At 41.9% G+C, this 15,176-nt stretch overlaps 2 protein-coding genes across 4 annotated transcripts in view; both read right to left on the bottom strand.

The window, feature by feature from the left end:
- isy1 (ISY1 splicing factor homolog) overlaps positions 1 to 7,458 on the bottom strand; it is a 15,305-nt gene extending 7,847 nt beyond the window's left edge. Inside the window, exons 1-3 of the mRNA XM_020612219.1 lie at positions 7,283 to 7,458; positions 2,915 to 2,937; positions 398 to 449 (exon numbers count right to left, since the gene is read on the bottom strand). Coding sequence (XP_020467875.1) covers positions 398 to 449; positions 2,915 to 2,937; positions 7,283 to 7,285 — 78 coding nt within the window. The 5' untranslated portion in view covers positions 7,286 to 7,458. The remainder of the gene's footprint in view (positions 1 to 397; positions 450 to 2,914; positions 2,938 to 7,282) is intronic.
- A 1,572-nt stretch (positions 7,459 to 9,030) lies between these two features.
- LOC109966903 (cellular nucleic acid-binding protein) overlaps positions 9,031 to 15,176 on the bottom strand; it is a 6,343-nt gene continuing 197 nt past the window's right edge. Inside the window, exons 2-6 of one of the 3 annotated variants that reach the window (XR_002275848.1) lie at positions 12,296 to 12,412; positions 11,314 to 11,379; positions 10,039 to 10,237; positions 9,679 to 9,925; positions 9,031 to 9,388 (exon numbers count right to left, since the gene is read on the bottom strand). Coding sequence is in view for 2 of the 3 variants with exons in the window: in XM_020612131.1 (XP_020467787.1) it covers positions 9,808 to 9,925; positions 10,039 to 10,237; positions 11,314 to 11,379; positions 12,296 to 12,398 (486 nt within the window). In the remaining variant the exon portion in view is untranslated. Of the gene's footprint in view, positions 9,926 to 10,038; positions 10,238 to 11,313; positions 11,380 to 12,295; positions 12,413 to 14,669; positions 15,134 to 15,176 lie in introns of those variants that run through there. The other 2 variants (XM_020612131.1, XM_020612130.1) reach the window with 2 other exon arrangements.

The following is a 15,176-nucleotide window of genomic DNA, read 5'->3' as shown; positions in this document are numbered from 1 at the left end:
GGGGATTTGTTGGGTTTTCCCTATGTGATAATATTGATAACAGTAAGGTCTAGACCTTACTTTGTAAAGTGTCCTGTACAATAAAGTACCTACCTGAAGTGACTGTTGTTGTGATTTGGCACTCCAGAAATAAAACTGAACTGAATTTTAAAACTGTAGTTTCATGTCCACATTAGCAGGAGTCTGCAGCTGGTTTTAGTTTTAGTAGCTCTGTCCACAGTGAAGTAACAGAAAAGAGCCAAAAACATCACCAGAGATAAAAGAGACACGGTGAAGGAAGAAATATCTCTAAATGGATCCACACTGTGGTTTTTAACCTGTGACCCCTGCTGGGGTATAGACCCACAGGTTGAGGACCACTGTGATAGAGTAGAACAGAATAGAAAATGAATCTGACCTTGACTTTTCCCTCCTCCAGCTGAGCCTGCCTGAACCGAGCCAGGGCCGTCCTGAGAAACAGGAGGAGACCGTCAGGGGAAGAACATAAGAGCATTAACACTGATCCATTAGATAAACAGCAGCTGAAACAGGTGCACACACACACACAGCAGTAGGGGTGGGCGACTAATCAAATTTTACTTTTAATTACGACTGTGGATTCCAACAACTATGAAAAACAAAATAATCAAAGGGATTCTGTCACAGCGCTTTACTGTGCGAGTATTTTTTCAGTTGAAGAGTTGATTACTTGAGTTGACAACACCTCAGCTCATTACTGCATGTGGAAAGTCAAGAGTAATGTAACAAAACGCGTGAAATGGATGCGGCTGTGTCGTGGTGAACCCAGCAGACTGAGTGATTCTTTAGGTTATGACAGGCATGATTGTTAACATAAAGTAGCAAAGTTTTATTTATAAAATAAATACAGAGTAAAGAGTAATTTCCTCTGAACTGTCAATCACAATTAGGTAGAAGAAATACTTTGTTTTTCAGTTGAATCATAAATAAAGTTCAAGAAAACCCACTGTTAAAAGTAGGGTTGCAACACTATCCTGGTTTCATGGCATGTCATGGTATGAAAATTGATGGTTATCATACCATGCACATTTGTTTATTAACAGTATTGAAGAAAAACTGCTGCCATGAGGGCCCGATGTCCCCCAGTGCGACCTGTGGTCAGAGCCCGGCACCGTGCAGCTCGACTGGCATTTGCCAGAGAACACCAGAATTGGCAGGTCCACCAATGGTCCCCTGTTCTCTTCACAGATGAGAGCAGGTTCACACTAAGCACATGTGACCACAGTGAAAAGTGTCTGGAGATGCCATGGTGAACATTATGCTGCCTGTAACATCATGGAGCATGACCGGTTTGGTGGTCGGTCAGTGATGGTCTCGTGAGGTGTATCCTTGGAGGGCCAAACAGACCTTCATGTCATAGCTGTACCCTGACTGCTAGGAGGTACCAGGATGGAATCCTCAGAGCGAATGTCAGACCTTACATGGTGCAGTGGGCCCTGGGTTCCTCCTGGTGGAGGACAATGCCCGAAGACAATGGTGTCATGGTGCCGTGAAGGGCTGCCTCAGTTATGTGCTCCTGTGTGCTTTTGTTTTTGTTGTTGCCATTTCTGACGGTTTCCTGCAACCCTGCCTGGTTTACCTTTACTAGAGACGAGCTTCTGAATATCTGACAGCTCAGTCTTTTCTCCCATTTTTACCAACAGCGAAAGGTGTTTGGAGTTTACACAGAACAGAAACACCCGGACTGCTCATTATCTTTTAACAAAGCAAACCTCACCCACAATCCGCCAAAATACAGACAGCATGTCAGCTGTCCTACCACAGACAAAACCACATTGGACCACTGCTACACTGTAATTAAGGACGCCTATTGCTCTGTTCCCTGTGCAGCCCTCAGACTCTCAGACCACTGCATGAGTCATCTCATCAATACCTAGAGACAGAAAGTTAAAGCTGCAAAGCCTGTGGTCAGAACAGGGAGGAGATGGACCGAGGAGGCAAAGTCACAGCTACAGGCCTGCTTTCACTGTGCAGACCGGGGTGTCTTTGAGGCTGCAGCTACACTGATACTGCGACATCATACATCAGGTTTTGTGAGGATGTGTGTGCCCACCAAGACCTTTTGCACATACAACAACAAACCCCAGTTCACAGTGAGCTGTGCCAAAGAGGAGGCCTATATGAGCAGGGACAGGACCCTGTGTTACCGGGCCAGACACACACAGACAAAGGAAATCAGAGTAGGAAAAGGGAGCTACTGTGAAAAGTTGAAAATCAGTGTTTGGCCGATGAGCCTTTGGCAGTGTGGAGGAACCTACGGAACATCACCAGTTACAGGAAACCATGTGAGGAAACTGTATGAATGTGAAACTGTGATATGTTCTGAGATGATTATCATACTGTGAAAACCTCATACCATTGCAACCCTACTCAGCAGCACTGTCAGTGGTGCTCAGTAGTACTCAGCGTTGTAGTCGGCAGACAGCGGCTCTCAGCAGTATTCAGCAGTCAAGTCAAGTTTATTTAAATGGTAAATGGACTGTATTTATATAGCGCATTTTTCACAGTGTGTTGCACTGGCCAAAGTGCTTTACAGGAGATCACACACACATTCACCCATTCACACACACATTCACACACCGATGATGACAGGCTGCCACACAACGGCACTAGTCAAGCCACCGGGAGCAATTCGGGGTTCAGTGTCTTGCTCAGGGACACTTAGGCATGCGGGGAGACCGGGAGTCAAAGCACCAACGTGCTGGTCAGAAGACGACTTGTCCTACCTCGTGAGCCACAGCCACAATTTCACTTGTGCTATATAAGAAGTTGGCCAAAGTGCGTTACAAGCAGACATAAGATAAAAATGACATCACGCTTTGAACCAGAATTAAAAAACTTGGTGAATAAAGCAAGGGAATAAAAATAGGTTTATAGCAGTACAGTCAGTACTCACATGGCCTTCTCAGCATTCCTCGCCTGCAAACACAGAAACAGAAATTTGTTATAACAAGCTCGAAACTTACTAATCTGCTGGTAATAAGTCATTAAATGCATGAAATCTCAGAGATATTTCATTTTATAACTCCAGGTTTTATTTTTCTCTCATTACACATATATACTGTTTATAATTTTGTTAAAACTGGACTAACATCTGAAATAAACTCAAGCTTCAACCTGAGCACCTGTCTTAGTATAACTCATACTAATTAACTTAGTATAATTCATTTATAATGACAATGGCCAATAAGTGTGAAAAGCGCTTTGAGTGTGCTATAAAGCATAGAAAGGCGCTATACAAGTATAAGACCATTTAAATATTTCACAAATACAAATCTTTGGTCTGAGAAAATCTACTATTTTATCTAATAAAGGAGCTACTGTAAATGACCACCTAGGAATCAAAACTGGAGCCTTAACTAAACTGGGCCAGGTCACATCAGACTTCAGTCAAAAATTAAGATCAAGATCAAAGATTTTCATTGTCAATTCACTATATGTGCAGGACATACAGAAAATTGACATACTGTTTCTCTCTCACCTAGTATTGAATGCCATACCACAGAATAAGAGTAGAGTAAAAATAGACTAAAAAGAATAAGAAAACTAGGTCAAAGTGATTAGGATAAAACTAAATGGTACAACCTAAACAGTAAGCCTACCAATCTAAACCCAAGCATTTTATCACTGGCCAAATTAACAACACAAAAATATTTTGACAATAGTTCACTGGAAGGGACCTTTCAAACTGTATTCACTTTATTGCAAATAAATAAATAAATCAAAATTTTACACCAGCCAATGATAAGTTTTGTTAGATTCTGGCTTCATAATAATAAAATGTCTGTAGCCAGTAAAGTTTATTTTACTTGGTAAATTTTTACTTAAAACTCCAGCCTCAACTGCCTGAGCTCAAAAATATTATGAAGCTGGGGCTGGGATAGGATAGTTGCAGCGATTTCACACCAGACTCCTTTAAAAATCTGGCATTTCATCACAAATGGTGTGTCTGAGCTCTGAACTATCATGTCATCAGAAGAATTACATCAGCATCAATACAGAAGGCTAATCAGGAAGCTAACAGCTAACTGTTGAACAGTACAAAATTAACATTAAGCCAAGGTAGGATAGTGATAGTCTGGCTTGTAACAGCATATCAAGCTTTGAACCATTTGCGACACTTCCATTTACAGTGCCTTGCGAAAGTATTCAGCCCCCTTGAACTTTGCGACCTTTTGCCACATTTCAGGCTTCAAACATAAAGATATAAAACTGTAATTTTTTGTGAAGAATCAACAACAAGTGGGACACAATCATGAAGTGGAACGAAATTTATTGGATATGTCAAACTTTTTTAACAAATAAAAAAACTGAAAAATTGGGCGTGCAAAATTATTCAGCCCCCTTAAGTTAATACTTTGTAGCGCCACCTTTTGCTGCGATTACAGCTGTAAGTCGCTTGGGGTATGTCTCTATCAGTTTTGCACATCGAGAGACTGAAATTTTTGCCCATGCCTCCTTGCAAAACAGCTCGAGCTCAGTGAGGTTGGATGGAGAGCATTTGTGAACAGCAGTTTTCAGTTCTTTCCACAGATTCACGATTGGATTCAGGTCTGGACTTTGACTTGGCCATTCTAACACCTGGATATGTTTAGTTTTGAACCATTCCATTGTAGATTTTGCTTTATGTTTTGGATCAGTGTCTTGTTGGAAGACAAATCTCCGCCCCAGTCTCAGGTCTTTTGCAGACTCCATCAGGTTTCCTTCCAGAATGGTCCTGTATTTGGCTCCATCCATCTTCCCATCAAGTTTAACCATCTTCCCTGTCCCTGCTAAAGAAAAGCAGGCCCAAACCATGATGCTGCCACCACCATGTTTGACAGTGGGGATGGTGTGTTCAGGGTGATGAGCTGTGTTGCTTTTACGCCAAACATAACGTTTTGCATTGTTGCCAAAAAGTTCGATTTTGGTTTCATCTGACCAGAGCACCTTCTTCCACATGTTTGGTGTGTCTCCCAGGTGGCTTGTGGCAAACTTTAAACGACACTTTTTATGGATATCTTTAAGAAATGGCTTTCTTCTTGCCACTCTTCCATAAAGGCCAGATTTGTGCAGTATACGACTGATTGTTGTCCTATGGACAGAGTCTCCCACCTCAGCTGTAGATCTCTGCAGTTCATCCAGAGTGATCATGGGCCTCTTGGCTGCATCTCTGATCAGTCTTCTCCTTGTATGAGCTGAAAGTTTAGAGGGACGGCCAGGTCTTGGTAGATTTGCAGTGGTCTGATACTCCTTCCATTTCAATATTATCGCTTGCACAGTGCTCCTTGGGATGTTTAAAGCTTGGGAAATCTTTTTGTATCCAAATCCGGCTTTAAACTTCTCCACAACAGTATCTCGGACCTGCCTGGTGTGTTCCTTGTTCTTCATGATGCTCTCTGCGCTTTAAACAGACCTCTGAGACTATCACAGTGCAGGTGCATTTATACGGAGACTTGATTACACACAGGTGGATTCTATTTATCATCATTAGTCATTTAGGTCAACATTGGATCATTCAGAGATCCTCACTGAACTTCTGGAGAGAGTTTGCTGCACTGAAAGTAAAGGGGCTGAATAATTTTTCACGCCCAATTTTTCAGTTTTTTATTTGTTAAAAAAGTTTGAAATATCCAATAAATTTCGTTCCACTTCATGATTGTGTCCCACTTGTTGTTGATTCTTCACAAAAAATTACAGTTTTATATCTTTATGTTTGAAGCCTGAAATGTGGCAAAAGGTCGCAAAGTTCAAGGGGGCCGAATACTTTCACAAGGCACTGTAGAACCTGTGCTTTGAGGCTTGTATCAAAGTGGCCAAGGCACATGACTGTTTCATAAAATGTTTTAAATTTTGGCAGTTTCACCACTAGGGACCAACCCCACTGTGAATCCTGGACAGCAGACTGAACATTTGCAATGATCCTCTTATCCTTAGTGTTTCTGGTCACCCGCAGATCTCATGCAACATCTTACTCACAGAGTGAAAGCTGAAGATTTTATGGGTTTTTAAGATACATATAGCCTATTTTATAGGGCAATTTGTAAAGACTGATTTGGAAGATGAAGGCAGAAAGACAGATTCACATCACATGGGAGTATTTTCATGTAGTGCATCACAATTTGCACCACTTGTAACTGATGTTTATCTGTTTTACGTTGCCGTTTGTCTTGACCAGGACTAGGGTCTGAAATTGACTTTCTGAGACTGCAGTCTCTGTCCTTCACCTGTAGCCTACCACCTCAGGTAGTCCTGTGTCATGTGAAGTCAATAATTCACACTGAGAAAGGTAATACTACAAATTACATGGGATTTGTTTCATATTTTGAAGAAATGCTCTCAGTCTTTAACCTATAACAAACCTCAAAGATCCCACCCACCCCCAGCACGGACTGTTCACCTCCCTACCCTCTGGTCGGAGGTTCAGAAGTGTGAAATGTAGGACCTCCGGACTTAAAAACTCTTTCTTTCCCTCTGCCATCAGACTCCTAAGCAGCTGAGGAGTTTATCACCAGGAAATACATCATGTACTGTTTACATTCTCAGTTTGCACATTGACTGTTGACTGCTGCACATGCTGCTCCCATGCAGCATACGTTCTCTTATTGTATTCTTATATATTTTATTATATCGCTGCTTAAAGTTCCTTAGACTTTGTGTTACTTATTTATCTACTTTATATTTCATTTGTATTTTGTGGCATTCATGTGGACGGCAAAGTAAGAATTTCATTGTACAGGGAAACACGTTTCCTAACTGTGCATATGACGAATCAACACTTTGGAACAAACAAGTTTCTGACTTTGTAAGGGTGACTCGCGCTGCTTCAGTCTATTTGTACAAATTTCTGTACTACATTCTTTTCACCACAAGGTGGATTCGTAGGCACTTGAAGCTTCGACACATGAACCACTTTTTGCTGGAAAGCTTCGATGCTTCACCCTTCCATCACTAGGAAAGGGCCAAGGCACCCAGCTCACGCCAGACTCTGTTCAAAATCCGTGACTCTATCACGGACTGTGTGACTGAGTGAACATACAACACTGAAGTCCTTGGATTTGTTAGTTATATATCCCGACCTGTTTGTTACAGAGTTTATTACGTTAAGCGTTTCGATAAGACTCAAAAAAAACTTTTATGTCCCAGACATTCACAAGCGTTGCTAAGTGGACCCGTTAGCCACCAGCTAAAGCCAACAAGCTAAACTATGGCTAACCGGTGAGCATGCTAACTAGCTGCGATAAAACAACAAACAGTAAGACTGGAACAGTGATGGTCTGCTCACCATCTCTGCTGCTGATTTTTATGTGGTTTTATTCATGAAGACTCCAGCGGGAAATTGAAAAAATAAAGTTCTTAGTTATCGGCTCACGCCGACACCAAACGGAAGTACTTCATCGGCTTCTTGTTTCCGGTTACCAGACCACGTACCGCTCTAAACGCTACTGCCCCCTGCAGGAGGAGAATAGACATCCCGGTGTTATCAGTTTTCTTCTTCTTCTTCTTCTTTTGTTGTTTGTTGCATTACCGCCACCTTCCAGACAGGAGTGCGGATCAGAACGGCCCCTATCTACTACTAAAATAAAATAAACTCATTCAGTGAATACCATATTTTACTCACTCTGGTACTCTCTAAAAACCTAAAGAGCGCTCTCTACCCTACACCCCCTGAGCTCTTTTGCAACAAATCTGTTAAACTAAACCTCATGCCACCTCTTTGAAGTGCACGTTGAAATAACTCCCCTTTCCTGCCTGAACCTTGGACAACTCAAAAGAACATGTTCCAGTTTCCTGCACCCTACAAAGCTCACATTCACCAGTATTATGCTTCTTCATCAACTGTAATGTACTATTCAAACCAGTATGACCAAACATCATTCTTGAAATTATATCTTCTACTTCCCTATTCCTAGTACTTTCTCTAATTCCTCCTACTTTCCTTTGATTACTGTAATAGTACTGACCCTTGCCATTTCTCTTTACTGTCATCATCTGCCTTTGCTACATTTATAAAAATAAAATAACATTTAAAAGTAATACGTTTTTAAATTTAAAGGTTAAAATTAAGTCAAAGTAAAATCAAAAATAAAATGAATTGCAATAAATATAAAAAGAATGCTATAAATCTAAAATATACCCATATAAATAATAAAATAAGAAAGAATAGTCTTTTATCTTATGCATAATTTCACTTAACATGTTGACAACTTTTAAGTCCATGTGGACAAGTATCATGAAAAGTTCAGTTGCCTTTATTTCCATGGCTGACCATACTCACTCTGCTTAAGGAGATCATGTGATATGGCTGAAAGCTCCAGAACAGCTAAGAAGTGAGATCATTTTATCAGAAGCACTAATTTGTCTGAAACTGCATCCGAGTGGATCAGCCTTAACATGGAGTTCCCCAGGGCTCGATCCTTTGTCCTCTTTTATTCACATTTCTAAGATTCATTTAGGTCTAACACAAAAAACAACTTTAGTCTAAGTCATAAAGATGACAAACACGCATTATGTAAATGCTTTATTCTTTGTGACTAACATTTGAATAATTTCTTACGAAAGAAGGAACTATTTAATTTAGCACTAAATATAGGGGAAACAGACACTTGGTTTTCAGTTATATGAAATGTGAACTATTTCAGAAATATATGTTCCACAAATAAACTATATGTAATTAATTCATATGTACCTAATTTTAATAAAAGGTAAAAATAACAAGTTAAACTTTAAAACTAATTTTGAATTAACATCTTAAAATTCTTACTTAAGTCAAACTTAATTTACCTCATACTTTTAATGTAATATCGTGCTCATCAAGCCTTTTAATTCAAATTATACTCATGTCTTTTTATAAAGTAAACATATCTTTTATGCCTTACTGTATGTAGAACACTTTGGTTTGCTGTTATACAAATAAACCTGCCTCTTCTTGACAGAAATGAGCCTTTTTGTCTATGTAATTGCTACTAACTCTGTATTTCTGGTATATTTGTGTTGTTGTTGTGAAACAAACTGATCAGGCAGAAATGGATCTCAGCTCTGTTCTCTTCCTCCTCCTCCATGTTTTTATTATCGGGTTAAACTCACTGTCTGCAGTACAACCAAATGACATTTTTACAGTAGCTCTAAGTGATAAATTGTACAAAAATAAGATTTGGATTTTTTTTTTAACATTCTTCTCTCCCCAAACTTAAGTTTTATTATTGTTGTTAGTTTTTGTCTGTGTGTCACTTTGTCAAGTCCAAACAAATGACAACAAAATGCACCTTTAAAACATGAATAATTGTTCCATTTGCTGTCTGCTGTGACCGCCCTGATTGGCTCATTCATCTTACGCGGTGACTGGTTGTTTGCTGGAGGTGGGACCAATCGCTCTTCTTTCAGACCATCTCTTTTTTTTCCAGAAAAAGAAAACAAAATTGTTGGAAGATAAAAACGTATGTTAATTATTTTTCCTCAGACACAGCCCTGCCCATTTTCATACTGAATGGAGGGATTTAACCTTTTTCTTTCTATTGATCTACTCTCTCCGTCAATCAACTGGGCAGAAAATATTCTTAAAACAAAGCTTTGTATGTAATGACAGCGCTACCAAACTAAAAACAGATTCTGTTTTTGTTTTTAGGAAAGCAAAGGACAGTTTTGTTGTTTAGTGTCCACCCTCCTCCGCCCTCTGCCCACCTTTACTGGCTGATGCGAGGCTGACTGACTGGCCTCTGGACCAGGGAGTAGAGGATCAAGGGAACCAATAAAGAGAAAGAAAGAAGAGATGAAAGAGGGCAAAGAGGGGGGTTCAGGAATGGGTGTCCACTAGGCAGTGGCTTCGATAGTGCATTCCTTGGCCAGGTGACCCGACTTCCCACAGTTATAGCAGTTCAACTCCGATGCCTTACTGCAGTGCACCGCGACATGGCCAATCTCCCCACACCTGCAGAAAACATATACTGTTAGACTGCTCATACTGGTTTACCTGTAGATATTAGTTTACCTCTGTCAGGTAGTTTACCAGCAGCATCAGATTACCTGTAGTAGGTACTCTACCTGTAGCATTTGACCTTCTCACAGCACTTCTGGATGTGTCCAAAGCCACCACAGGAGTAGCACTTCTGCTCGTGGGCGTGGTTACAGTCCCGCGCCATGTGTCCGGCCTTTCCGCAGTTGTAGCACAGCTGCTCCCGCTCTTTCTTTGGCTCCTTGCAGTCTCTGGAGATGTGACCTCCTCTTCCACAGTTATAGCAGGCTGCAGGGACGACAGCAGGTAAATACACCTGAGTCTGGTTCTACACTTCCATTTGCGGTCGTCTACTTTATCAGCTTTAGATAAAAATCAGAACTTACTAAAGGAGGGAATGTCTTGTGTTGATCAGTAATTACACATCAAAGCACACAAAAATGACACGAGTCCCCCAGACTCCATCCTGGGGCCTTTTCTATTTCTCTCTTACATTATAGAAGAGTAAATACCTGACTGTAATTCTGCAGATCAGATGATCAGATCATCAGGTGAGCATGGCAGGTGCATTGGACCACAGGTTCCCAAACTATGGTCCCTGGACCTGTACCAGGCTGCAGGTTGGCCGGTACTGGGCCGCAAATACCTGTAAAAGTATTATTTTCCTAATGCTTTTGGATGTAAGTGCCTAATTTCTTTTTATTTCTGATCTTAAAATATTTTTGAAATTGATCAGGTTTTTTTTATATATAAATTGAAGAGGATTAAATAGTAATAAATAAAACATATTAAGACAACGTGACATATAGGGCATATAGGTGCTGCTCTGTCCTGAGCTGTGCAGAGCTCAGTGCAGCTCGGTCTGCTCTAATTCTTAAACATTTCAAATCAGGGATGAAGCTTTTGTTTGCTTTTAATTAAAATAAATGTGGCACTCATGAATTACTGCAGTGTAATTCGTATTCTTTTGTTTAATTGGACTTCTTTTATTATAGATCATTTTTATCTTTTTTAAATGTTCTCTTTTTATTTCTTTTTTAATCCTATTTCTGGCTTCACACAGCCTTTCCTGTCGTGTTTTGATAAACACTGAACCATTTTCATGATGATATGTTCTGTACCATTAAACCTGTCTTACTGGTGTTTTACACTTAGACCTGGACCAAAACCTCCTCTAGTCCAGAACAATGTTTGCCTAACACAGGACTACATTTCTGACAAAAACTGTTTCATGTATGAAAAGACCTTTTCAGACGCTATGAGGATGTTTGGTTGTTTACTCTCAAAAATGTTCCAGCAGGTGACATCTGTATGCGACTGAACATCAGGTAGGAAATGAACACAGTGTGCAAGTGTAGCCTCACCATCCTCGGTCCTCTCGCAGTCTCTGGCGACGTGTCCAAGCTCGCCACAGCGGTAACAGAACAGATCTGAAACATGACAATCAGGGCAAACAAATGTTAGAGTGATACAGACAAAATAGAAAATCTGAAATATTTTCAAGCTTGAGAAAATTAACACTTTTTGTCTTTTCTCCTGCTAAATGTAAAACAAAAACAAGCAAAGAACACAAAACAATAGAGGACTGACAACTTACAAATTTGACCAGTCCTGTGTCAGGTTCATACCAGACCCCAAATGGCTCAGAACTAGTTGTGATGTCATAAGTCCTGCATGTACTTCCAAGTCTTAAACAACTGGTGAGCAAAGAGAAATTTTGCTCGTTCAACAGATACAAAATCAAACAACATACAGACAGGTGACAGGTGAAAGGACGACCCAACACAGAGACTCTCAGTGAGGTGCTGAGCTGCCACGTGCCACCAGAACAGCTCCACCTTGACTCTCCACGTCTCTGGACTCTCCTGGAGGGATGAGCACCGTTCTTCCAACAAATATTTCCTCGTGGTGTTTTGATGACGGTGGTAGAGAACCGTCTAACACATCGCTCCAACATCCTCCATAGCTGTTCAAGCGGGCTGGGCCCTGGTGACTGTGACGGCCACAGTGTATGATTCACATCATGGTCATCCTCATCAGACCAAAAGGTGACCCCTGACACCCTGTGGGTGGGGGCACTGTCACCCTGGAGGAGACCACTCAGTGATTCAGGAGTTTTCATTTCACGTGTACATCGTCCTGCACAGTGATGTCGACGAGAGTGATGGAACAAACAGGTTTCTGAGCTAAGTACCTCACAAGTATTTATGAGGACTTTTATTCTGAAGGCCAGGCACCGTCAGGGCTGCATATTACATACATGTGCGTGGTATATAGTATATAGTTACAGTAGATAGAGTATGTATATTGTGTACTGATACGTTAATATGTTTGTGAACAAGTCACCTTTGCCTCTGCCGCGACCCTTCCCTCGTCCTCGGCCAGCGCTCGGACAGTTCTTCACCCAGTGGCCACTGCGGCCGCAACCAAAACACTCACTGCTGCTCATCACCACAACCACACCTAAGAGACAGACAGGTGGAAAGAAAGACAAGAGGAATCTTTATAAATTATATAAATGAATCAGTTTTCAAACTGAAGTTGTCCATTTTCACAAAGATACAAAACAAAAACCACATACAAACATACATGAGCATGAGCCTTGCACCAAGTGCACACTAGGATTCTTCAGGGGCCCAAAACATTAGACCCAAACCAAAACAGGCCTGAACCCAATGTGCATAAATTCATTTTCAAAAACTAGAGACGCGACCCAAGGAGGACCCAAGCTCCGCCAGACCCGACCCGAATATACCTGAAGATAATTGGACCTCGTCTAAAAGGCCAGGTAGACCAGGTGGTGATGCTAACATCACAAGTTGAGGCAACATCGTCAGTGACTAACAAAACGTGTCCGTTACAATATAAAGGCTGGTGTAGCAGCACAGTTAACTTCTGCAAAGCTCTTTACAGAAACTCTTCTGCCCCTAAGTAACTCCCAGGACATTAAACCCAACTCACCCCACATCAAACCACCACCTGACCCACTAACACCACCTCATTCTGCCTCCAGTCCATCTGCTTCACCCAGACAACAGACTACACTCTGGACACTGACACTGTCCTGGCTCTGGATCAACCCACTCTGTGTAAACTTCAGTCTGTGGAAGAGGGGGGTCTATAGCCACACTACAGAGTTGGACAGAGAGGGGGCAGTCCTGTCTAACTCTTGATCCTTTTCTGTTCTCTCTCCTCTATCTACTCACCCCAACCAGTTGAGGCAGAAGCCGTCCACCAAAAGCCGGGGTCTGTCAGAGTTTTTGCAGCCGCCCTAGGTCCGCAGTGACAAAGAGGCCCACCTACCGGCCCAATCTACCCGAATGAACTTGCATTTTTGTTGTTTAACTGAATATTTTGAATAAGGTTGCCAGGATGCACAGTTTAGGAACTTTCCGCTAGCTACAGCACGAGAGCCGCCACGCAGAACCTGTGACAAGTGTTACTCAGCAAGACACTTTTCATTAATGGAAACTGAAAAACTCCTGATGTGCCATCAACTCAACAACCTTTCTGTCTGCTGGATTTGGTAGAGAGAGGAACTGGTCTCTGGTCTGTAGTTCAGGTCTCACTTCTGATCTGAGATCAGCTACTGCTGGTCCAGTAGCAGAAATGCCAAAGTTTTTAAATGAATAAACATTAATGAAGGTAAATAATGTTGACAACCTTTAGCTCCAACCAGCAGATGATGTGAAGCACTGATCACTGATTGATAATAAAACAACAGCTGGAACACATCAACTATTAATAATAAAGCTCCAGATTCATCACTCCACATATTGATCTGAAGCAATAGAAGCAGTAGAACTAGGACTCAGTTATATTTACAATCAGCTGATGATGGGTGGTGGTGCAGTGTCACACTGTCACCTCACAGTAAGAAGGTTCCAGGTTCGAATCTGGCAGCCGACCTCTGTGTGGAGTGCATGTTCTCCCATGTTTCTCCAGCTTCCTCCCACAGTCCAGAGACATGCAGGTCAGGTTGACTGGTGAGGCTAAACTGTCTGTGTGTCAGCCCTGTGACAGGATGGCCACCTGGCTAGGTGTACCCTGCCTCAGCTGGGACTGGCTCCAGTACCCTTACAACCCCCCCACAGCATAAGTGGATGGGTCATTCCTCTAGTGAGATGTCTCCACTCTGCTGAACTACAAAAACACACTTCACTGGTGGTTGTGCAGAGATGTGACAGAGTGATGCGTCTTCACTCACCAACAATCTTTGTCAGTTTTATGTCATGTTGCAGCTTAACCAATGTTCATTTTCAGCACTCATTACACAAACACAGTTTAAAGCTGAAACAAGACGAACTAACAGCTGATCTGAGTTCAGATGCTATTAAAACTTGTTTTAACAGTTTTCAATATGTGATGCTTTGTCGTCACACCTCTGAATTTAAAGTCGTGTAATAAATTCTAGCTCCGTTTGTTCACATCAGGTCCAAACCAGGTTTCTGCAAAGGGTCCCGATTTAGTCTTTTCGGTTCTTATTATGGATTAGTCTTCAATTTTTTTTTTGATTAATCCATTGATGAACACATCTTGTGAAAATATTCCCTCACAACTGTCCTTGTGTTGCCCAACAATAGCAAATACTTTATAATTTATGCTAAAGAAACGCACAGAAGCTTAAACGTTTCCTTATTAGTTGTGTTTGAAAACTAAAAACAATCAATTAACTGATTATCGGAGCAGCTACACATTAGTTTTGTGTTGATCTCAATACCTGCAGTGCTGTGACCCGATGTTCTCCCGGGGGCCCAGAGCCCGGGACTGTTTACTTTCAGCACAGCGGCCCTTTACCTTCATTATCGATTATCTGCTGATTATTCCCGTGTCCAAACAGTTACAATATTGTTTGTAGTATTGATTACTGTTTAGCAACTGTCGACGTTTGGTACTGTTTATCAGCAGCCGTCAGACCAGCACCGCCCTCCCTGGCTGCCCACGGCCCCACGACGTTAATAGGCGGCTCTTGTCAGGCCGTCAGTCGGAGGTTCCGCTCCGGAATGAAATCGGCTTCACCCGGGCGTACGGATCCCCCTCCACCTGTGCTCTGCGGGTCTCCCCGCTGTGTGTCTGGAGAGAGGCCGCCTGTCAACAGGCCCTGCGCGGTCATGTTGTCAGCTAGCACGCTAGCAGGTTAGCATGATGTTCTACAGAATAAAGAGCGGGGGATTGTACGCTCCGCAGCGCCTCCTCTCCGGGTGCGTCACACCGCTACGGAGCATCA

Source organism: Monopterus albus, unplaced genomic scaffold (genome assembly GCF_001952655.1).
Source record: "Monopterus albus unplaced genomic scaffold, M_albus_1.0 scaffold121.1, whole genome shotgun sequence".
NCBI classification, from domain to species: Eukaryota; Metazoa; Chordata; class Actinopteri; order Synbranchiformes; family Synbranchidae; genus Monopterus; species Monopterus albus.
The sequence above is the reverse complement of the archived record's forward strand: the minus strand, read 5'-3'. Positions and strand labels throughout refer to the sequence as shown.